This window comes from Vitis vinifera, chromosome 9 (genome assembly GCF_030704535.1).
Source record: "Vitis vinifera cultivar Pinot Noir 40024 chromosome 9, ASM3070453v1".
Taxonomy (NCBI): domain Eukaryota; kingdom Viridiplantae; phylum Streptophyta; class Magnoliopsida; order Vitales; family Vitaceae; genus Vitis; species Vitis vinifera.
The window spans coordinates 3718803-3740815 of record NC_081813.1 but is presented as its reverse complement, the minus strand read 5'-3'; the positions used below and the strand labels follow the sequence as shown (position 1 = coordinate 3740815).

Here is a 22013-nt window from a genome sequence, read left to right as displayed (position 1 = left end):
TTTAACTGAAAATATGAAAACTTTAAAACTTTAATATTATTGTATATAAATTTAGTATTTACATGTATAATAAATTAAAAAAATATTTTTTACATTTGGGTTTCAAGTAAAATTTTGAAAATAACTGACAGATAGTTTAAAAAATTATCCTCCAAAATTGTTTTTTATAACAATTTTAAAAAACAGTACTAGACAAGTTCTAATCATTTCTTACTGAGTGGCAGAATGAGAGAAAATACAAATAAAATAATTAAAAATCTCACATATACCAACTGATGAAGGATTGAATGTTCTAGTTTTCAACTTTTCATTAGTTCAATAAAATTACAGTAAAGGGAATGAGAATTTCTGCAGATGCAATTGACAGTAAAAAATCATTAAATTGTGTTCATTCAGAATGTCACAGGAAGCTGAATGGAAAAAAAATCAAGTATCACCAAACTAAAGAACCATATAAACAAATCTCAAGGTTCCAGGAAGTGGAGAACTAAACAACAAAACATTTTGCATCTATTCTGAGCATGGTTTTAAGATTCTTGTTCAGATATTTGAAGATATACCATCTGAGTGTATCCATTAAATACAAAAGGTTCAAGTCTACCTAAACCCAGCCTCCGGAACAACCCAAACCTGCCATCTTCAACAATGGGGCTGGATACCCGAGCTGGGTCGTATCTTGACTGATGGGTGAGTGAAGGACCAGCCACTGGAGGGAGTTCCCAGTAGACATCAAGCACTGATTCCACAAATCTGCTGTTCATAAAATGTTCTGTGTAGGAAATATCCTTGTTGCTGTGGTTGAAGTTGTCCCTCATTTGTCCTCTAACCCCCCACCATTCTTCACCCGCCCCACATAGTTCGTCGGTGTCCACCGCCTTCTCCCAAAATTTCTTCCTTTTTGCTCTCTCCCTGGCTTCATCACTATCTCTAAAGCAACTATGCCCACCTCCTGAATTAAAAAGCCCATCACAAAATGAAGTGAATCTGTAAACTTACAAGATTTGAAGTAAAACCTAGTCGATTCACCAATGACCTTTCTTCAACTAATGGAATAAGAATTTCAGTGTGGGTCAGTAGTCTATATCATCAAAACTAAATGTAAACCAGGACTTCAAGATGCAATCCCATAAGAAATATCAACTTACACATGGATTTTCAAAATACAAGCAAAGAACTTCCTACTATTTTATTTAATCATCATTCTTTTAGGGACTAATGCAGAGAACAAAAGATGTTTACCATCTCTATTTTTTTATTTTTTTTCAGAAACAGAGCATCTTATTGGTTCTATAAGACAAATGGATGTAAAAATAGATTTACTGTGACCAACTTTGGCAACTGGTGCAGGAAAAGTGAACTTCCGATCACAATAGGAGTACACCGATCATCAACATTATCCATCATTATTTTATATTGATTATGAACAAATGAGTTAATCAACAAAAGGCCTAAAAGTTTAATTACATTGTTTTACCTTAATCAAATTACCCAGGCAAAAGATGCAAGGAATTCAAGTGAAATGATTTTCTTATGCAACAAATAATAATGACTGCTAACGAGGAAGCATGTGGTTCAGTCTAAGATCCTACAACAAGGGGAAGTAAAAAATAGGATGCGAGGGTACCAAAAAGTATGTCATTTCCTATGACTTTGCAGTAGATATACTGCAAATAAAGCAAAATAATCATAAAAAAGGATTAGTTTTTCCAACTCTAAGTAGCTGAGACAAAACTTTGTTCCTGTAGTAGAGCCCATCTTTTTTTGCTAGAGCACAAATAATGGTATTACAGTAATTCATTATTAATATCATTTTGTATAAACTCCACAACCATAACATACTGTTGCTTGGTTTCATCAAAACTTGACTCTTTACTAATGTTAGCCATTAACACTCCTAAAACAATTTCTTTCCAGAAGAAAGTGAAAATTCCTTGCTTTGGACAATGCAAGAACATTAGAGTATTATAAAATGCTAGGGATTTATGATTCCAATATGTACTAAAAAAATAAAAGGCGAAGTGGGAGAGCAGGCACCTCTAATATAGAATTGATCACAAATTTGCCTCAAGGAATAATGGTCTCCAGTTCCGGTATCATAGTTATCCTCAAAAATCAGATGCTGGAATCCAGCTTTCAGAGCCTGCTTTATTCTGCCCATCAAAGCATGAATATGAAAAATCATGAATTAGCAATTATACTGGAATGTAATTCATGCAAGGAGCATAAGTAATATATGAAGGAACAAGAATAAAAAATTTCATTTACTCCAATACCTTTTTAATTCATTTTGATGGTCATCAAAAAAGATAAGAACCCGACTGAGATCGGTAATCCCATGTTGCTTCATCACACTCCGCCAATCAACACTTCCAAAATCCACAAAATCCTTGCCAGCAAAGTATGTGCAATTCCCATCAACATAAGCAGGCCCCTTCTTCAAGTATTTCTCTGGATGCCGGGGTGAAAGTGACACAATCCGAGTATCTGGCATTGCTTGCCGCAAAATCCAAGTGGAATGCCCTTTGAATGCACCGCTCTCAATCATCAAGTCTGGCTTCAGCCATTGAGCCATGAACCAAAGCCCAAAGCTGTGGTCAAAACCCATACCATACATGTTATTTTTAATAGGCCGCATTTCATATATTGGTACAAACTCTTCCAAGCCCTTGAGTAAATCCTTGGATGTCCACTGCACTGTTTTACCATGTTTCGATCTGCCTTTTGACCAAGGATAAAAATTAAAATGGGCATAGACTGTAAGAACTAATTATTACAGACACAAGTTACAGATTTCAAAGTGAGACTAGTTTTCATTAAGATCTGATTTATGACTACCCAATTCTACAATGTAATAAAGCAAAACCACCAAGCAAGCAAGTAAAAAGGGAAAGAAATATGGGCAATTATAAAAAGTGTAAATATTAAACTAAATCCTCACAAGGAAACTTGGGATGTAGAGAAAACAACCAGAGAGAAATTCCAGGAGAAGATTAGATAACCAGTTGCTAATCTAGTTTAACAAGAACAAAATTTTGGCAATAGCAAAAATCAAAGAATACTAGAGAGAAGTATGTTAACAAATTTGTATCAGCCATAAATAATTAGAGTGTGGAAGACAGTTAACGCAAAAATGGATGTGATTCAGAGAATCATGTACAGATTTAAGAATAAGAATCATGCCTTTTAAGAAGTAAATAAGGTCATGTTGCCATTCCATAAATATTTGGGGTAAATTTAAGTAATTTGGGACTTCCCAGTTATCTGCAATACTTGAGTTTTGATTGTATAATATAAAAAAATGTGGAAAACAAGAATAAATCAACAATATTGTTCAAATGCCTAAAAAGCTAGTCCAATATCACGAAAATCCAAGAATTTATACTCCTCTAAAGAAACCCATCTGCAACAAAATGCTTATAATGGCCTGAAATGGTGGAAATGGTAGGGAAAACGTTAAAACAACAACGAAAACTTAAAAACTCAACTCCAAGGGTATACTAATCTCCTCTCGTTGTTTGCTGAGGAATGGGCAAACTAAGAACATTAATCAAACTTAGACTTTTCTATTCTCCAATATTTAGAACACGAAACTCCACTTAATTGAGCCTTATGCAACTATTCAGGTTATGGCATTTGCTTTTCGTTTTCTGGAGACTAAAAGGAGAAAAAAAACTTAGAAAATATAATCTTGTTTACTTTCCCCTAAATTTTCTCATCAGCAACAGATCAGCCTAGACCAAAAAGAATTACTCCAAAACAATTCACTTTCTTTCCTTTTCCATCATTTTCCCATCAACCACACAACAAAATTTTCATAGATCTCAATCAGACAATAACAACCCACCACACAAAAAATCTAAATAAACCCAACCCAAGATTTAATTATTTCCCATTCGCATAACCTTTTCCCCATAATAAACACCCACCAAAAAATTTCCCAACCCCCACATTTTCCCATCAACTAAACAGAAAAAATAAACAAATAAACAAATCCATACACCAGGGAACGCCAAGGGATCCGAAATCTGAGTCGGGGCCGTCGAAGCCAAAGAAGCTGAATCGAGAAGCGGCGTCACTCGATGGCGCACACGCCAGTCTCCGGGACCAGGTGGAAACCAGGATGATGCAGGAGAGGACAACACCAAGGAGGAGACAAGGCAACAGGTAACCCAGTCGGGTCAAATAGGTGGAAACCCTAATGGCAAAAGAGATGTGCTTTCGGGTCTTGGACTCGTCGTCTTCAACCTCTCCTTCGTCGCTGTGAAGCGGCGGTCTACGCGCTGAGAGCATTCTCTCAAGCATTTTTGCTCGGAGAAGTCTTGGAATTGCAAGCAAAGTAGAGTTGGAAACTGGGTTGGACAGTGAGTGAAGTCATATGATCGAGATGTTGAGGCCTAGAGAGCTTCCCTCACCTTGAGATCTACCCTCTCAACTTTTGGATTCTATTAGGAAATTAGAATTTGTAAATTGCCCTTTTAGTTTTTGCTGTGGATTTTCTTATTTAATTTTTGTCATTATCAAATTAATAATAATAATAATAATAATAAAATATAACTAATTAAGAGTGAATTTTAATAAATATTTTTAATTTTTCTAATATTTGAAATTTTTATAATTAGAATGTTAAAAAAATTTAAAATATTTTTTAGAATCACTATTAAATATATTTTCTGAGAAGTAATTTTAATACTTAAAAATTATTATTTTTTAAGTATTAAAAATATTATAATTTTTTTTCAAAATCATGATCAAACGCATTCTGAATATTTTTATAGTGTTGATAATTTTTTTTTACTTATTTGTTATTTGGTATAAATTTATCTATTTATTTTTAAATTAGAACTTCACTCATGCATTCAATTAAAAAACAAAACATTAGATTTTTTGAAAAAAAAAAAAAAGAAGATAAATTCATGGATATTACCCCTAACCAAATAAATCTGAGAAGAACATGTACGGGTTAGGAATGGTTTAGAGAGTTTTTAAAAAAATTTGGAAAAGTTCGATTATTAGCTTTTCCCACTCCACTCATATACAATAAAGTAAAAAACAATTTAATTTTTTATTTTTCCCCTTTCAACACATAAAATAAAATATATATAAAAATTATAATATTTATTTATTTATAAATTATATTTATTTTTAATATTATTGATTTTTTAAAATAAAAAAACTTATAGTGTCCCTATTGAAATTATGTTTTTCAAATTAAAATTAAAAATAAAGTGTAAATAATCAAGGTTAAAGTGATTTGTCCTAAACTCATCTAGCAGTTACATTTCTAAATATGGTGATATACAATTTTTTATGATAGTTTTAAAATAATTCCTAGTTTAGGACAATTTTGTATTACACAAACTTAAGGAAAGGTGCAAATGTTAATTAGGCTCGAAGTAAACTAATCTATGCAAGAGACAAATTGGATTGATTCTTTCAATCTTTCATTTACTTAAACTCATCCCTTTGGGTCATGACTTTATATGGTTAAACTCCTTTATTCAAATAGACGACTTCCCCAATGCAAACAAAACTCAACCATAAAACCTATATCATCATAAAAAAAAGTAAAAATAAAACATGTTCTCATCAACATCATATACACACAAATAAACCTAAACGAACCGACTAACCAACACCAACATATATACTATACCTATATATATAAGGGTACAAAGAGGTATGATTATGTTAATTTTTGTAGAAAAAATTGGTCAAACCAATATAGTCAACTTATAGTTAAATCAAAACCGAACAAAGTTTATAATGAAAAAAAAGTTGATTTAGATGTTTAGTTAGATATAAGATATTTGACATTAGATAATGAAATAAATTTGTAACACTATCTATGTATAGAATCCTTTTAACCTTGTAAACGTATCATAAGTTATAAGAGTTTATAGGTTCAAATAATATTTATATTGGGGAAGCAAATTGTTATAAAATAATATTAATGACGATCTCCAACTTTAGAGTGAGATTTTATCTATTTGGTCTCATAAAAGATATTTATTTAAGTAATTTCGTAATACAATGCGAATTTCGTGTCTATATGAGGTATGATTGATGGCGAAATCCTACATTGAAAAAAGATTAAACTAGCTTTCGTGTCTAACTCATCACCCCTGATTCATGCTCAACCAGACCCAAACTAGCTTTCGGGCAAGGCAAAGGATGCGTAGCCCAAACTTCGGACTTGGGGCTTGGGCTTGGTTATTTGAATACCACACCCACCCACATACAAAGTATCATGAGGACGTTAGACTCGGTTCAAAAATTGCACTAGGGTAGGTCTTCATGTAAAGTTTTGGCAGAGCAACCTAAAGGTATGAACCTCATAATTCAGCCCTTGGAACCCAACAACATCCCATGAATGAATGGAAAGTGAATGCCAATCCACCAAGTCTAAGATGAGCTCCACATGTTTGGTCCAAACACTTAAAGCCTTCGAACGGTCCGCATTTAAACAGTGTCCCAATGGCATTAACTTGGATCAATACATTGTAGTTCTGAGTTCTAACACACTTACACCCCATTCCAACCCCAATTTTTCCCTCAAACACACTGAGAAAGAGAGAGAAAGAGTGAGAAAATTGAAATGGGTTCATCAATAGATTCCCCCAACTCCCCTCAATGTCCTTCCTTTGCAATAAGAGATGAAACCCACAACAGGTTCCTCAGAAGCATCTCCACCAAGGAACCCTCCTTCTCAGAGCTTCCCCACACCCCATCTCGCCTCAGCTCCGGCTCCCTCTCCTCCCCATGCCACCACACCGCCTCTCTCCCTTCATCTCCCCGCCACTCCTTCGCCCCCACCAAGCTCAAGCTCGATCATGACCACCTACCCACCTCCCACAGGTGCGTCTCTTCTGTCCTCAAAAAAGACGGGCAGATCCTCTCCATAGCAGCCTCCAACGGCCTCGTCTACACCGGCTCCGAGACCAATCTCGTGAGGGTGTGGAAGCTGCCGGAGTTCACCGAGTGCGGCCAGCTCAAGACCAAGGCCTGCATGGTGGTTGCACTTGAGGTTTCCAATGACAGGGTTTATGCAGCCTATGCTGACGCCAAGATTAGGGTCTGGCGCCGGACTTGGGACGGAGCTCCCAAGCATGTCCGATTGGCCACTATTCCCAGGACTGGAATCTATGTCCGGGGCTACATCTCCGGCAAAGACAAGATGGTAATGCTGCATTAATGCCTCTTCAATTCTTTCTTTTCCCTTTACCAAAAAAAGAGAGATTTGACATTTATTTGTATTAAAAAAAAAAAAGTGGTAGCTGAAGCCATAAACACGACTCAGGTCGTGATGATTGAAACCAGTCACTGCATGAGCCCATGATGGGTCTCAATCTTCATGTTTAACGTTGGCATGAAGAATTGAGAATCGTGAGTGATTGGATTTGTTTGATCGAAACTGGAAACTAATTACTCTTATACCTACTCAAAATGTCCTAAAGCATGCTAAGGATTAAGGGCTCTATGCAAGGAGGTCCACACTTAAGCAAAATTTGAATAGAGATATAATATATGGTTTTAATTTCATCACTAATAAAAAAATTTAAGGAGGGACACTACTGTTCAATTTTTGATAGGATAGCTTTAATTCAAGGCAAATTAAATTTAGATTCCAAGCTATTAAAAGCAAATCTAACCCACCTATTACTTTTATTATCCAATGGAAGACTTCTTAGGACATTTGAGAAGTATTTTTGGAACCATCCCATTAGAAATCAGTATTTATTAGAAAGCGAATTCAATCATAATGTGTTACATGTATAATTTAGACTTATTGTTTTATATCAAAATTACGGCTCATTGTTTTATGCTTTGATTCTATTCTTTTATAGTTTGACTTTATTAATTTATTTTTAGTCTCGTTTATTTATATCTTTATATAATGACTTAAATTTTATTATATAGATTGTAAAGGACAAGAGGTACTATATTAGTAGTTAAAATTTTCTTTTTAAAAAAGGCATGTCTAGATACCCTCTGGGATCAAAAGGAGTGAACTTTCCACCAATTTCTTGACCTAACTAGCATATAATGCATACCCAACTCTTGTTCATAGTAATTAAATGTGGGGGATTAATTGCAGAAGCTTTTCATATTTGTTGTTGGATTGGTGCATTAGATTTTATGAAATTTGTAGTGAGAATTGGGTGATATTAGTTGAAGCAATATAAGGAAGCCGTTAATGGATTCAACTGTCTCAATTATAACTACTTAATGTTTTATCCTTGAGCTGCAGGGCTCCACTTAATGCTGCATGTAAGAGTTCTTCAGCCTTATAATGGAGACACACCAACCTCTTATTTATAGCTACTCTTACCTTTCATCCATCTTCTTCATTGGTTCTATAAAGATGTTGCATCAAACTTTAGCTCATTCATCTCCATTAAATCTTTGTATAGAAAAGCCTTCCTTTTATGTTGTCTTACTATTTAAAGATGAGTATAACTGAATCTTCAAGGTCCATTGAACAGATGAAACATATGGGGGCTATAACATCTCTGGCAATCAACATATCTGATGATATTTTGTACTCAGCTTCCCTTGATAAAACAGTGAAAGTATGGAGGATTTCAGACCACAAATGCATTGAGACCATCCAAGCCCACACTGACCCAGTCAATGCCATTGTGGTGGCTGATGATGGAGTCCTCTACACTGCCTCCGATGATGCCACGGTGAGAGTCTGGCGGCGCAATTTTTGCAGCGGGGATAGGCCTCATTCCCTCACTGTCACCCTCCCTGCCAAGAACTCGCCCGTGAAGACTCTGAGCCTAACTGGTGATGGGGCAGTCTTGTATGGTGGCTGCACTGATGGCTACATACATTACTGGCACAAGGGCTGGTTCTCAGGCCAGTTGCAGTATGGTGGTGCCCTCCAGGGCCACACTCATGCGGTGATGTGCTTAGCCAGTGTGTCCAATTATGTTATAAGTGGCTCAGCTGACTCTACATGTAGGGTTTGGACTAGAGAGCAGGATGGTCAGCACAAGTGCCTAGCAGTGTTGCAAGGTCACAGAGGTCCTGTTAGGTGTGTTTCCGTTTTGCCAGCACGTGCTAGGGATGATGGTGAGGATGGCTGCAGCATTTGCACTGGAAGCCTTGATGGCATCCTAAAGGTGTGGCATGTTAGCCCCAAGGGCAATGCAGGGAGGCGTTCTCCACAGAATGGCTGAGTATTTTGAGGTCTAACGGACTGAAGATTTGTGTTACAATTGTACAGTGTATTATTATGTGAAATATGAGCTTTTCAAGCTTGTAGTACTAGTAGTTCACCTTTCTATGTTCTTATACCTTGAGACTTTTTTTTGTCTTTGTTAGGGTTCATGAAACCGCTCCAAACAGTTTTAAAACTGTCTATAAAGTTAAAAAAAAACTCAAATAAATAGCATTAGAAACTTTTTTTCAATATATTATAATAATTCCCTCTCGTATAGATCCAATGTCTTCATTGTGTCTTATAGAATTACGGACCAAATAGACAAATATCCCCGAAGGGTTAGATGGGCTTATACCATTTTAAACACTCATTACCAATTGTATAAGATTAAGAGAAACTTATTCATATATTATTTCCCGAAACTTTTTTCTAACTTTGTCTAGTTATTTTATGTTAACCTTCAACACCCATTTCTTATGCTTAGCTGATTAGAGACACAAAAATAATAATTGTCCAACATTCAACCTTCTTCTCCGTATGTAAAAAATATGGATAAATCAAAGATACAGATAGTATTTAAATTGAATAAAATAGAAATCAAATCAAAGCAGAACTTCTAGACCAAGCAAGAAAATAAGAAAGCAATTCAACAATCATAATTGGGTGCCCTGAAACTCTGAATGTAGAACAAGAAAAGACGAATCACCATCTCCACCATCTCCACCTAGAGCCACAAACTTGGTGTCTGGGGAAGCTCTCCTAGAGCAAAATCTATTAGCCTGCATCTCCACCCCATCATGGGAAGTACTCTGGTGGTGATGGTCACCTGGGGGTTGTTGATGATCAGAATTCAACAAGCGATATATGGTGTAGCAAAGAATACGTAGACCCACAACAATGCTGATGACCACAAGGGCCGAGAGGAAGTAGGCGGCGGCCGAGTGAGGCCGTTTGCAGCCAAAGATAAGTCCTCCTATGCAGACCATGACTACGCATGATCAGATGAGATGGGTGAGTCAGTGAGGGAGGAACATGAACCAAGGGGTTTTCAATTTTGACTAGGTTGACTAGGTTCCTTTCTTTTTTGGATTGGGAAAGGGTGATAGTGGTGGTGGGGGTGGCGGTGTATTCTTTGCCTTCTGATAAGACTGTTGGTTGGCTTCTGGGCAAAGTATGGAATCATTATTTGTAAGAGTTTTTGGGTCACAAAAGAAAGGAGGAAAGAAGAAAATTAGGAGCCCCTCCATTGTGGATATTTGTGAACTCCCATACTACTTTTTGCAATATTGATTTTCATCCTCTTTGTGGAAAAAAAAAAGAAAAAAAGATTTGTAATATTGATTTTCATCCCAAAAAAACAAAAAAAATGAAAATTTTATATATTCAAATGTATTTATAATATAAACGTTTTTTTGCCTCGGAACAAAGTTATTTTATGTCCTCCATTAACTTTCAAAACAAAAAAAATATTTTCATTATCTATCCTTCATTTTCGTTATTCAACAAGTTCATTTGAAAATAAATAATTTATAATCCTTAATTGTCATCGAAATTCAAAAAATAATTTTGTTATCGTCTTTTAAATTGTGAAGATCAAGGTAAATGAAGTGGAAAATATTTTTTTTATAAAATAATATTACCACAAAATTATACCCCATGAATTATTAATTTTAATATGAATTTTTATTCGAATTATTTTTCCATCTAAAATTAAACATTATAATATTCTATTTTTTCCCCATAATTTTTTTGTTCATACTTTTCTAAATACCAAAATTTCTGTCTAAACAATCTAATTTAATAAATATGATATGCAATATTATTTCTTATTTAATATCAATGCCTATTTCTCATGTCAAAATATTAGTCGATTATATTTAACATGAGGAAAAATGTTGAGATGAAAAATAAAAAGAAAAAGTGGATGAATGGAAAAAGTGGAGAAAATAAAATATGGATTTAAAGTTAATAAATTATATATATATATATATATATATATATATTATTTATTTTAATTGTTAAGTTAATAAATTATATATATATATATATATATATTTAGTTTATTTTAATTATTTGAAATAAAGATTAAATAATTTGAAATATATACAATTTTAATTAATTTTAATTTTTTTAATATCATTTGATAAAAATTTTTTTCTTTAAACATATAAATACCTTTTATTTTTTATTTTTTATTTTTTTTTAAATAATTAATTTTCTAAAAATATCATTCAATTAACATATTTTGTGCGATAAATTTCTTATTATATTTTGTTTTTATTTTTTCAGCGGCAATCCGTTGAAGGCGATACTGTAGAGCAGAGATTGGACCCAAAAGCCTGAAGGAGAAGCAGCAGAGACACGAATGATTGCTTGCAGGTCTCTCTTCAGGTACCCTACTTCAAACCCCACTTCTTCATCAATTAAATATCTCTCTTCTCGTACTAGGTTTTTGGTTTCATCAATTTCAATTTATTAATCGTCCTGAATTTCCCCAAATTCCGACCCTGAAAGCTTTAGAAATTTCACTTTTGCTCAGCCCCATGTTTCTACTGATTCTCAAATGTGATAACATTTGGCTTTGTAGTGGAAGTTTCCTGCTGAACCATTTCAGTTCAAGCTGCGAAACCTGAAAATTTTCTGTTTTTATCGTTTTTATTTGGGAAGAAAATGGTTTCAATTACGTTCTGCAATTGCCTCTGCAGAGTCGATCGTGTTGGGAAATTTTCGAGTGCTGTAGATTACTTTCTTCAGGTTTGGAGCTTTTACATTGTTTTGCTTTAGTGTCTGAGTTCCTAGTGAAAAATGATTCTGAGTTTGTATATATTTCATACAAATTTATTTTTATTTTTATTTTTTAATTCATTGTGAACTCCATTGAAGTAACTGTATTGGGTTAAGAATTGTTGAGAAATATCTGTTGTTTGGTGAAATAAAGAATTTTGAGAATCTTAGAAACACAGAAGAAGTCCTCCCTATCCTTCTCTTTGAACAAGTGTTTTAAATATTTATATTATGGTTTTATGGATTCTTTTAATGCTCAGAAATGTTTTGAACCTCGAAATGATTTATTGAAAATTTCACTGTATTTGAATGAATGTGAACTTATTATTGCTGCTTTGAAGCTTGTTCAAGTTGGGTGTTTGCTTAATCTTTGAGACACCCGACACCGCAGGGACACTGTCACTATCATGGTTTGAGATATAACAGGAAAATGAGTGGGGCAAAAGGCATGCAAGGTGCTATTGATCAGAATAAAAAGCGAAGAACTGTTAATCGGGTATGGAGGCCTGTATGTACACAAGCAAGTTCCTATGAAGGTTGATTTCCTTTGTATTTGCAATACCATTACCTTATTAGTTATTACTTATTCTTTCTCTTCTTCTTTATTTTCTTTCAAAGCAAAGGTACATGCATATGCATATTAGAATAGCATCAACTAGGTATAACCTAGCAACTGTGGTTAAGAATACTTGATTAGTTATCTGACACCTTCAGGACATTGTATTTCTTTTGTTTCTTAATCTTCGGATTTGTCTTATGCAACTCAAGCAAAAGTGGGAAGAATATTTGCTGCTTTTGATGAACCAAAAGTTCATCTTCGTTTATAGCTTTTCCAGTAATGAAACTAGAAACCTTCATGACCTTGTCTTAATCAACTCATGGATGTCTTTAAATATTTCTGTGTTCCAATTGGGAATTTTAATTCTTGTTTAATAGGTTTAGATGCAGAGCAGTATATGTAGTTCTCTTTTTCTGCAATTGTATTATGTTTTTTAAATTTTCAGTTGATCTTCTCTCATCATGGGGTTGATAGTTCTGATAGACTGTAATCCAACTAATTGAATATTGTGTTCATCTAATTAAAAATCCAGCCTTGCCCACAATTAGTTTGTCTTCAATTTGCAGAGTGCTTTGAGAAGGATGTGAAGGTTGAATGTGAAAGTCAGCATGAAGTTCTTGTTGACAAGTTAGAAGAAGGAAGTCAAAGTCAAGAAGTGCACTACAACACATCCAGCTGTGTTTCAAATGTTCAATGTGTCAATGAGGATGCTGAAGCTGTAAATGAAATAGCTGACTCAGTTACTAGTTCCAGGGCCTTGCAGGATAAAGATGAAAATAAAGCTATAGAAGAAGAACCGATACTTTCTGATTTAAAGCATTCAATTTCAGTTGAGGTAAGATTTGCTCATTGAATCCTGTGAATTTTATCCTGTTCATGAATAGTTCTGTTTATCGGGTCTCATTTGCATGATAGTCATGAGCTAATTTCTGCTAATTATTGCATAGGTATTCAACTACAATATCGGGCCTTGCAATGCATTTCTTTTTTCTGAATCATGCTTGCTGATGATAGTTAATCATTGCACCAAAATGAGCGTATCATTTCATGTGCACTTTATTTTGTTTTATCAAACAGGAGGGCTTTTCAAGATGTGCTCTGAGGAGTGATACCTTTTGCAAGCTATGATTGTATTCTGTCTTTTTTCTCCTATTTCTGTATTTGACTTATGCAGAATCACTAGTTATGAGTTATCACTCATTCTTTTATTCTGAAAAGTTGGATAGCCTTTCCTGTTACAAGTTATCAATGTATGAGTTAATGCTGTTGCCATAATTGAAATCTTATATATGCAACATTAGTGAATCTGTAGTATATGAGTTAGGGTAGATCTGGTATCAAATAGGATGCATCTTCCAGTTTACTACTTAGCCCTTTAAGTTACCCTCCTTTACTGTTCTGTTGACTATAACGCTCCTCTTCTCTATCTGGATACCTTTGTCATCCCTATTTCTTGCAACCTTACTGATCACTCTGCCTTTGTTGCCTTTTTTTTTTTTTTTGTTCCTAAAAAAAAAAATCTATTTCCTCACTTTTTATGTTTTCTATGCAGGTAGGTGCTTCCTTAATGCGATTCATCAAAGGAAAAGGGTACGACATTCTGCAAGTGATCTCTTTTAGAATAAAAATTTATGGTTATGTACTTATATTTTAACTTTACCCATCAGAGGTTCTACACAGAAAAACATTGAAGAGGAGATGGGAGTTACAATTATATTTCCATCATCAAAGAAGGAGGATTCTATTGGTATGTTGTTTGGTGCTTTGATAAGTAATATTTACCTTGTATGTGGATTCTATTTGAATTGTTGGTTTAAAACTTCAATCTTGTTCAATTGATGTAGCCTAGGTTCTATACTTTTTTCAAAGTCTTAGGGGATTTTGTTTTTATTTATTTATTTTCTAAATCCTGTCCTAGGTTTGTTACCTTTCTTCCATTCCCTCTCATTGCTGTCTGCCTGATCTAGGGAAACATTTATAACAACTGCCTATAACAGTGGCCTAGGGCTTTGGTTTCAGGGTCACTATCTTAGTCACTTCAATACAAAATCAAGCTAAACCTATTAATATCCAAAGCATGGAAAGGGAGCCCTTTGAGTATCTTAAGAGTTTGTGGAAAGAGCAGAGTCAAAGGATTTTGAAGGGGTAGCTTCTGAAGCTGGAAGATTTCTTTATGAAATTCTGTTTGAGTGGTTGATGGGAAGGGAGCCTCTCTCTGTTAGGTTATTATTACAAATAGGTTGGTTTAAACTCTCTATTGAGGAGTGGTGTGCATTTTTAAAAAAAAAAATTTCCTGTTTGGGTTCCAGTTGCTCCTTGTTCACGTCCTGTATACCTAGGTGGGCCCCCTTTCTTGAGCACTTGCTTAGTGCCCTTTTTGTTTGCTGTATTCTTTTCTGTGTACTTATTGTGAACAATGGTTTGTGAAAGGTGAATCTCAATAATGGACTACACCTAGAGGGGGTGGGGGGGGAGGGGGTGAATAGGTGTTGTTGAACAATTTTAAAAAATCTCCCAACAAAAATTACCCAACCTTACAATTTCTCAATGTCCATACACTTATCTTCCAACAACTTTTCAACAAAGCATAAAATTCACAAGCAAGTATGAATGCAACAACACTCTCCTAACAATTTATAAATGCAATTCACATGCAAATGCTTCAAGACTCCTCAAAATTAATTCATAAGACAATTCTCTCCTTAAACTCATTTCCATTTACTACAAGATATCATTAACCAAAATGAATAGAAAAATTATTCAAGATATCCAATGAATAATCACACCTATTTCAACTCATTTTTCTTTCATTCGACATATATGCCCAAGTAACCAATGATATCAAAAACTGAAAATAAATCAAAGAGTAGAGAATGAGAGAAAGAGACAATGACACCAAATTTTAACGTGGAAAACCTTCGAAGAGATAAAAAATCATGGGCCTACAACCAATCGAAAACGTCCACTATGAAGAAGAGAAACTGAATACAAGGTTTTACCTAGTTCAAGTCTACCAATCCTTCCTGGACCACTTGACTAGTACCTTCCACTTTCAGCTTCTCACCTTCTTCTTCTGGAGCACACTTGGAGTCCACACCAAGCTCAATCTTGACCTCTTCTTGAATCCACACAAGAAGAAATTGAGTTTTTACCCAAACCCAAATAGATTAGAAATTGAGAGATGAATGAAATAAGGAATCAACCCATTTTTTTCTCAAGAAAATCCATTGAAAACAGTTTGGAAAATAATAGGAAAGTTGGATTTTCTTGGCAACCAAACACCCCAAAATAGGAAATGAGAGGATAACCAAAGGGGATGGCTACTATTGTGTCTCTCTTTACAACACAGGAAACAAGTTTTGGGTTTTTAAATGAAGGAAGCCCTTGATCTAATAGATGAGATTTCATAAAAAAAGTGTAAGTTGGATCGATCCGACCTAAAGCTAAATCGATCCTGGAACAGGGCATTTTGAACACTTAGTAAAAAAAAAAAAAAAATGCTTCCTAAACCTTCCTAACTCCTTAAAAAATATTTTAAGTAAAAAACAACATTTAAATACAATGGTTGATTCAAATCCATCCAACTCCAACCTCAACTACAAACCTTGGTCTTTTGGCAAATTCAACAAATTGATCTCCATTAGCCAAGTAGTCCGTAGAAGGATTGGAAAAATCGAGTTAAGAGACACTTAGGAATTTTGTCCGGAATTGCCAACCTAGCTAAACACTCACAGTTTGCTCCTCATTATCATTCTTAATATATCTTCATGCATATAAGAAAAAACATAAATAGTCTGCAAAATTTTTAATACACATTCCTTACTTCATTGTTCTGCATTATTTAAAGACTAAAAAGAGTAAAAAAAGATGTGTATAAATAAGTAAATGCTCATCTAATTTGAGATTTATCCTCACTTTATAAAATACATGTAATGAACTATATTTGAGCATTGAAGAGTTATCCTGCAAGCTGAAACAATCATTACTCTTTGAGGCCTTGCACGAGACATCCAGTTATGGAGTGTGTGTCTGATTCTGCCTGCATGCTTTATATTTCATGTTCTTGGCTGTATATGGCTTTCTACATTCAACTAAAATTTTTGATCTGCTATCTAAAGGTTGATGGGTTTAATGTTCAAAGTTGGAGTAACTTTCTTAAGGTCATTTTTTTTTTTTTTGCAGTCATTGAAGGCGATTCTATTGAAGGTATAAATAGAGCCTCAGAGAAAATACAGGTTATAATTGACGAGGTCAGTTATTGATCAATGCAAATTTTAAAAATTCCTTGTGGTTTGTGTAAATGAACACATTGTTTTATAAGCTTGTATAAACAAACTACATCATTGCACAAAAATCCTGATTCAAATGGGAAAGCTATTTTCCACTTTCAAGCTTTCATTATTTGATGCTCAGTGGATTATGATTTCTGTCATACAGAGAATGTGAAGCAATATCAAAGAGGAACTCTATGGTGGCATTAAATGCCTTAACTATTGCTTATCAAGGAAAAATGTCACATGAAATGTGTGGAAATGAAGCCTAGTTTGGCATAGAATAGCAAATATTCCTTTTGTTCTTTCTCTCATGCAGATTTGTTTCCTTTCTTTCCCCCCTTTTTTTCTTTGGCTTCTTGAATATTCATGTCATGCACTTGGGTTTGACGTATGTGTTGTCATTTTTATTTTGTGTATTTTAGAGCTTATTCTTATTTACTTCTATATGTGGTCCTTGTTGAAATTCTCCCTTTTAGGATAGATCTCTTGTTTTCTACATAACATGCACTGTTAAGCATATAATTTACAAATATACGTTTTCCATTACAGGTGGTTAAAAGCCCAAATCTTGACTACTCTCACTTCATATCACTTCCATTGGCTATATACCCTGAACTGGTTGATAAGCTTGTCAGTTTTCAGAACTCCATACTGGGAAATCCATGCAAAGATGAGAATCTGGATAGTGAATCAAATGAAGAGACTTCAGATGATGAAGACCAACAATTAGACAGACAACTTGATGTTGCAGTTGAACTTAAAGTTGAAGATGATAGCAAACATGTTAAAGTGGACATAACTAACATATCTCTTAGAAGTTACCCACCTAAAACATCGAAGCCTTCAGCCCCTTCTGGTATGAAAGCAATTATATTCTTTGGTTTTAAGGAAATTTACAATTTAATATTGTGGAGCAGCTGTCTGCCAAGTGATGGACCACTGCTAAATTTCTGTTTCATTTGGTAAAGTTATTATAATTTATGTGGGATGCAATGGCTTAAAGACGTTTTGTGTTGGGGGGGGGGGGGGGGGGGGGGAGGAGCAGGGGTTTGGGGCATAGTACGACAAGGTGTGATGGTGGCTCATTGCTAGTGTTTTTCCTCACAGTTGTTTGTTTGTGAGTTTACCTAGTTCTTGTAGTTGGGTACATTATCAGGATTAATTCTTTTATTAGGTTTTTTTTTTCTTCTGGATGCTGAATTCCATTTGCTACTTATAAGTCATTTGGTGGTCAGTTTACTTAGTTATTTTAGTTGGATACATTATCGTGAGTAATCATTATTATTTTTTTCATAAGTGATCCTCCTATGAACATTGAAATTCACTTGTTTGTATTTGTTTTGAGCTTCTCTTTCTTCTTTTTTCTCCTCTTTTGAAAATAAAAAACAAAAATGAAAACAAACCAAAGCTGACCTAAGTATTTTTCACTCAACAGAATTGGGAATTGAAAAATCCATATTTATTAAACCAAAAACGTTTCACCTAACTGTACTCATGCTGAAGCTGTGGAACAAGGAGAGAGTTGATGCAGCTGCAAAGGTTTTGCAGGTAAATTTTCAATACATCAAATGGTAGTGGGTGAGATTGTTGCTGCTTGATGCTAAATTTTGTTATGGTTCTGTCCAGAATATCTCCTCAAAAGTAATGGAGGCCCTGGATGATCGGCCTGTCTCTATAAGGCTGAAGGGGCTGGTAAGATATTTTTTAAGTTAAAGCACTGCTTAGAAGATCTGTACTTGAATACAAGAAGATGTACAGTAGTCCAGTTAGAATCTTAGGAACTTTAGACCTTGACATTAATCTGGTTCTTTTCTGTGCTGTGATTAGTTTTCATGGTTGGAATAGCATAACATGGGTAGCTGGATCAATGTATACCCTATCACTTTTCATGTAATATCATGGGTTATGTTATTTAGTTTTGGATGAGGGCTTTTTCATCATTTTGCATGTGCATGGACTCCTATTTCTCTAGGATATTTATCATTTTGTTTATTGACTAATTACCACATGCATGATAACTATTAAGGACAATATCCTTTATGTCCTTGCAGGATTGTATGAGAGGTTCTCTGTCCAAAGCCCGTGTTCTCTATGCTCCTGTTGTGGAAATTGGCAGTGAGGACCGACTTTTACTTGCCTGTCGTATCCTATATTACTTAGCATCTAGTTATTTCTTTGACTTCTCCTGCTCTAGGAAAAAGAGAGATGCTGCATCTGTATCATAAAACTAGGTTGTATGTCTTATTCTTATTTATACTTCAGAATTTCTTTAGCTTTCTTAGAAGTCATTATCGATGCATATGTTGAAGCTGGTCTTGTTCTTGATAAAGACAGAGGACAAAAGTTGAAGGTATAACATATGCTTTTTGATTATATCCATTTCTTATTAATTAGTCCTCCTATATTATAATGTTTCACTTTGTTTTGATGGCATCGTAATGCTGTTTTTGGAGTTGTTAACATCTTGCTTATTATAACACTCCTTGTTTGCTCTTAAGAGTCTCTATGAAGTTTTGTGGTGCAATTTTTTTTCCTGAATAGTTACTTTTTTGTTCTTTAATTTCTTGCTTCATGACTTGGTCTATAGTGTTGATCTTACCTTAGGTGGTCTAAAATTTCAATTTGTTTATGGTTTGCACATTTTTATTCTCATTCTCTTTTCAATTCAAGCTTTACATTTTTTGCATTTAGGTCCATACCCTGAATTTCAAAGTCTGATCTTTTTCCTTGCAGTTCATGTTATAATAGGTTCTTTCTATATCATTTAAAGTTAGTGCATCTTAAGATGCTCATCTGGTTTGCCTTTTAATTTGAACCTCAGACTTTTATTGAACCATCATTGTTGTGGGTCATAGTTTAGGGAGAGTCTTAGGTTACTAAATTGCCTTTTTTCTTCTTTTTTTTTTTCCTTTTGGGTGTGCTTTATGTGCTACCAATGTACCTATGTCACACTCCCTCTTTTTGATTGGTGCCTTTCATAAATATTTCTCTGTTTGCCTGCCAGGACAAAATAAAATAAAATAAAAGGGGGAAAAAAACTGATGGAGATCAAGGTCTGAATGCATCAGTGAACTGGCCTAACTGGATGATCTATGATCCTGGAAATATTTAGAAAAGAACAAATGGAAGACTTTTTAATAAAAATTTGAACTATTTATTCCAATATGGCCTTACTCAGAAAACAAAGATTTTATAAGATTCTTTATTTAACCAGGCTTATCTAATTTGACCTGGTCAACCCAATAGGTGATTTCAGGTTTTAAGGCACCTCTCTAAACTGTTACATATGTAGTGAAAGGATTGCTTGATTGGAAATAATATTCTTGTGTATCCTACTCTCAACCATCTTTTCTACATATATTAAATAGCTGTTTGTACTTTGTGTGGGACTAATTGGTTTTGAAACACTGATTCTGTGGTTCAGTTGTGATTATTGTATATTTGGGTGTAGCATCAAAATTGTACTTTTGGTTAGGGATTGTATAGCATGGCCAACTATAAGCCCATTTTATGCCTTCAAAGAAAGCATGAAAGAAAGAAATTTTTAGCTTTCTGTTGGAGGCAGATTGGAAATAAATTATGACTTTAACCTCCCTGTATCTTTAGAAATGATTCATTACCTGCATTGTATGTCAAAACTATTCAATCTCTTGTGATAAAAGTTTTGTATCAAGCATATTACTCCAAGGGTGTCTACCACTTAAATTGCACCTCTGCAAGCCTGTTTACTACCAGATCACTCAAGTCTTGCTGTGGTTTTGCCTTCTGCTTCATTTTACTTCTTTTGTGGATAGATCTTCAGTTTGGTGTCACAAATACCAATACTGAGGCTTTGTTGTTTCCTTGAAATGCAGTTGCATGCCACTGTCATGAATGCGAGGCACAGGAAAAGGTGTAATTCTCTTTCCTGTTTCTTCTGTGGTTCTTTATCGTATTACTTTTTCCCCATGTGCTGTCTGTCTACTTGTTGCATCTGGTTTCTCTTTACCACTGGTGTAACTAATTATACAAAACTGTACTTATTCAGGAAGAAGAAGACAAGAAAATCTGATTCCTTTGATGCACGTGGCATTTTCAAGCAATATGGATCTGAGGAGTGGGGAGACTATATTATCCGTGAGGCTCATCTTTCACAGAGGTTTGTGTTTGATGAAAACGGATACTATCATTGTTGTGCTTCAATTCCATTTCCCGAAAACATGCAAGTTGATTGAGTTTTGGTATTGAAGATTCACCGGTTTGCATTCATTACCCCCCCCTTTTTTTTTATTTGTAGAAAATTGAATAAATGGATAAGCCAAGTATAACTTCAGTCATAATTTTAGTTATGTTCAAGTAGAGTTCGGTTTTGCTGCTGTTTTTTTAATTTTCCATCATTTGTACCATTTGTACTCAGTGAGTGCTAAAATATATTCTTTTTTTTTTTTTTTTTCTTCTTTCATTACTGGGTTGCCAAGCAACTTTTGTAAAGTTCATTTAATAGTGTTCAATCCAAAGCAGTCCTTTTCTATTGGTTATATGTCCCTGTCCTAGCTTTATATCAAGAACAGAGAAGAGTGACCGTAATTTAAGCTTAGTTTGGGGAGGAAAAGAGTGACTAGAATTCAAGTCTACTTGCAGTTTACCTATCTATGCCTCATCGTAATAAATGTGGTTTTCACTAGTCATAATAGTACCTGCAAGTCAGGCTTCCCTTGGATGGGTATGAGGGTGTCCTTGAAGAGACCCCTGATCCCAGAATTTGTGGAGTGCGAACCTGCTAGCCTACAGCCAAATTTCTGGACTAAAGTACAGCTGAGGCCTTGTGGTGTGATACTATTGGTTGTGTTTGCTTGTTTGATGCTTATTTTCTGGCTCAAAGTTGGACATTAATAGTATGTGCACTTTCATTGTTGTTGATATGGTGTTATTAGCAGAGGATTTAGAAGACATTGAGTTATTATGTTCCTATTGGACAAAACTGAACTCGAGTTGGCTCACTCTAGTTGTTTACGTGCAATCACAGCCACACAAATTTAGCCTTTTGTACCCCCTTTGATAAATGGTTGCTGAAAGAGTGGCGATGGAGAGGGTTGGTATCAGTGACTCACAAAACTGATTCAATATGTAGGAGTGCCAGTTTCAGAGGCCAGTTCATAGGGGGACCAGTAATCAGTAAACTTGTTGTTGGTTCATAAATGTGCCCATTAATAATCTGGACAATTCGCTTCTTGATTGCTCCCTTTGA

At 34.7% G+C, this 22013-nt stretch overlaps 3 protein-coding genes across 4 annotated transcripts; 2 read left to right on the top strand and 1 right to left on the bottom strand.

Annotated features, from left to right (window-relative positions):
• Nucleotides 1-360: 360 nt before the first annotated feature.
• Nucleotides 361-4489, bottom strand: LOC100258278 (uncharacterized). Its single transcript, XM_002284236.4, has 4 exons — nucleotides 3999-4489; nucleotides 2274-2718; nucleotides 2035-2150; nucleotides 361-949 (listed from the first exon to the last, which is right to left on the bottom strand). The coding sequence occupies exons 1-4, from the start codon at nucleotides 4300-4302 to the stop codon at nucleotides 528-530; spliced, it is 1287 nt and encodes a 428-aa protein (XP_002284272.1). The 5' UTR covers nucleotides 4303-4489; the 3' UTR covers nucleotides 361-527.
• A 1844-nt stretch (nucleotides 4490-6333) lies between these two features.
• LOC100256579 (protein JINGUBANG) lies at nucleotides 6334-9440 on the top strand. Its single transcript, XM_002279003.5, has 2 exons — nucleotides 6334-7177; nucleotides 8484-9440. The coding sequence occupies exons 1-2, from the start codon at nucleotides 6596-6598 to the stop codon at nucleotides 9183-9185; spliced, it is 1284 nt and encodes a 427-aa protein (XP_002279039.1). The 5' UTR covers nucleotides 6334-6595; the 3' UTR covers nucleotides 9186-9440.
• A 1993-nt stretch (nucleotides 9441-11433) lies between these two features.
• On the top strand, nucleotides 11434-21303 carry LOC100266864 (uncharacterized). Of its 2 annotated transcripts, XM_002278973.4 has the most exons (14): nucleotides 11434-11560; nucleotides 11875-11923; nucleotides 12345-12489; nucleotides 13079-13347; nucleotides 14065-14102; nucleotides 14180-14259; nucleotides 16695-16762; nucleotides 17336-17642; nucleotides 18222-18334; nucleotides 18413-18478; nucleotides 18838-18928; nucleotides 19069-19136; nucleotides 20641-20678; nucleotides 20814-21303. In XM_002278973.4, the coding sequence occupies exons 1-14, from the start codon at nucleotides 11535-11537 to the stop codon at nucleotides 20998-21000; spliced, it is 1545 nt and encodes a 514-aa protein (XP_002279009.2). In that variant the 5' UTR covers nucleotides 11434-11534; the 3' UTR covers nucleotides 21001-21303. The 2 variants fall into 2 exon arrangements, with proteins under 2 accessions (XP_002279009.2, XP_019077958.1); XM_019222413.2 differs by lacking the exon at nucleotides 11875-11923 and having other exon boundaries at nucleotides 11452-11560.
• The last annotated feature ends 710 nt before the right edge of the window (nucleotides 21304-22013 follow it).

What these genes read in the sequence shown, in the direction of transcription:
- LOC100258278 (XM_002284236.4), bottom strand. Translation starts at nt 4,302, where the DNA reads ATGCTTGAGAGAATGCTCTCAGCGCGTAGACCGCCGCTTCACAGCGAC. An exon ending in CATCAAAATGAATTAAAAAG is followed by an intron (nt 2,151 to 2,273) that starts GTATTGGAGTAA and finishes TTTGATGGGCAG; the next exon opens with AATAAAGCAGGCTCTGAAAG. An exon ending in TGATCAATTCTATATTAGAG is followed by an intron (nt 950 to 2,034) that starts GTGCCTGCTCTC and finishes TTTTTAATTCAG; the next exon opens with GAGGTGGGCATAGTTGCTTT.
- LOC100256579 (XM_002279003.5), top strand. Translation starts at nt 6,596, where the DNA reads ATGGGTTCATCAATAGATTCCCCCAACTCCCCTCAATGTCCTTCCTTT. An exon ending in TCTCCGGCAAAGACAAGATG is followed by an intron (nt 7,178 to 8,483) that starts GTAATGCTGCAT and finishes TCCATTGAACAG; the next exon opens with ATGAAACATATGGGGGCTAT.
- LOC100266864 (XM_002278973.4), top strand. Translation starts at nt 11,535, where the DNA reads ATGATTGCTTGCAGGTCTCTCTTCAG. An exon ending in GCTTGCAGGTCTCTCTTCAG is followed by an intron (nt 11,561 to 11,874) that starts GTACCCTACTTC and finishes TTGCCTCTGCAG; the next exon opens with AGTCGATCGTGTTGGGAAAT. An exon ending in AGCATTCAATTTCAGTTGAG is followed by an intron (nt 13,348 to 14,064) that starts GTAAGATTTGCT and finishes TTTTCTATGCAG; the next exon opens with GTAGGTGCTTCCTTAATGCG.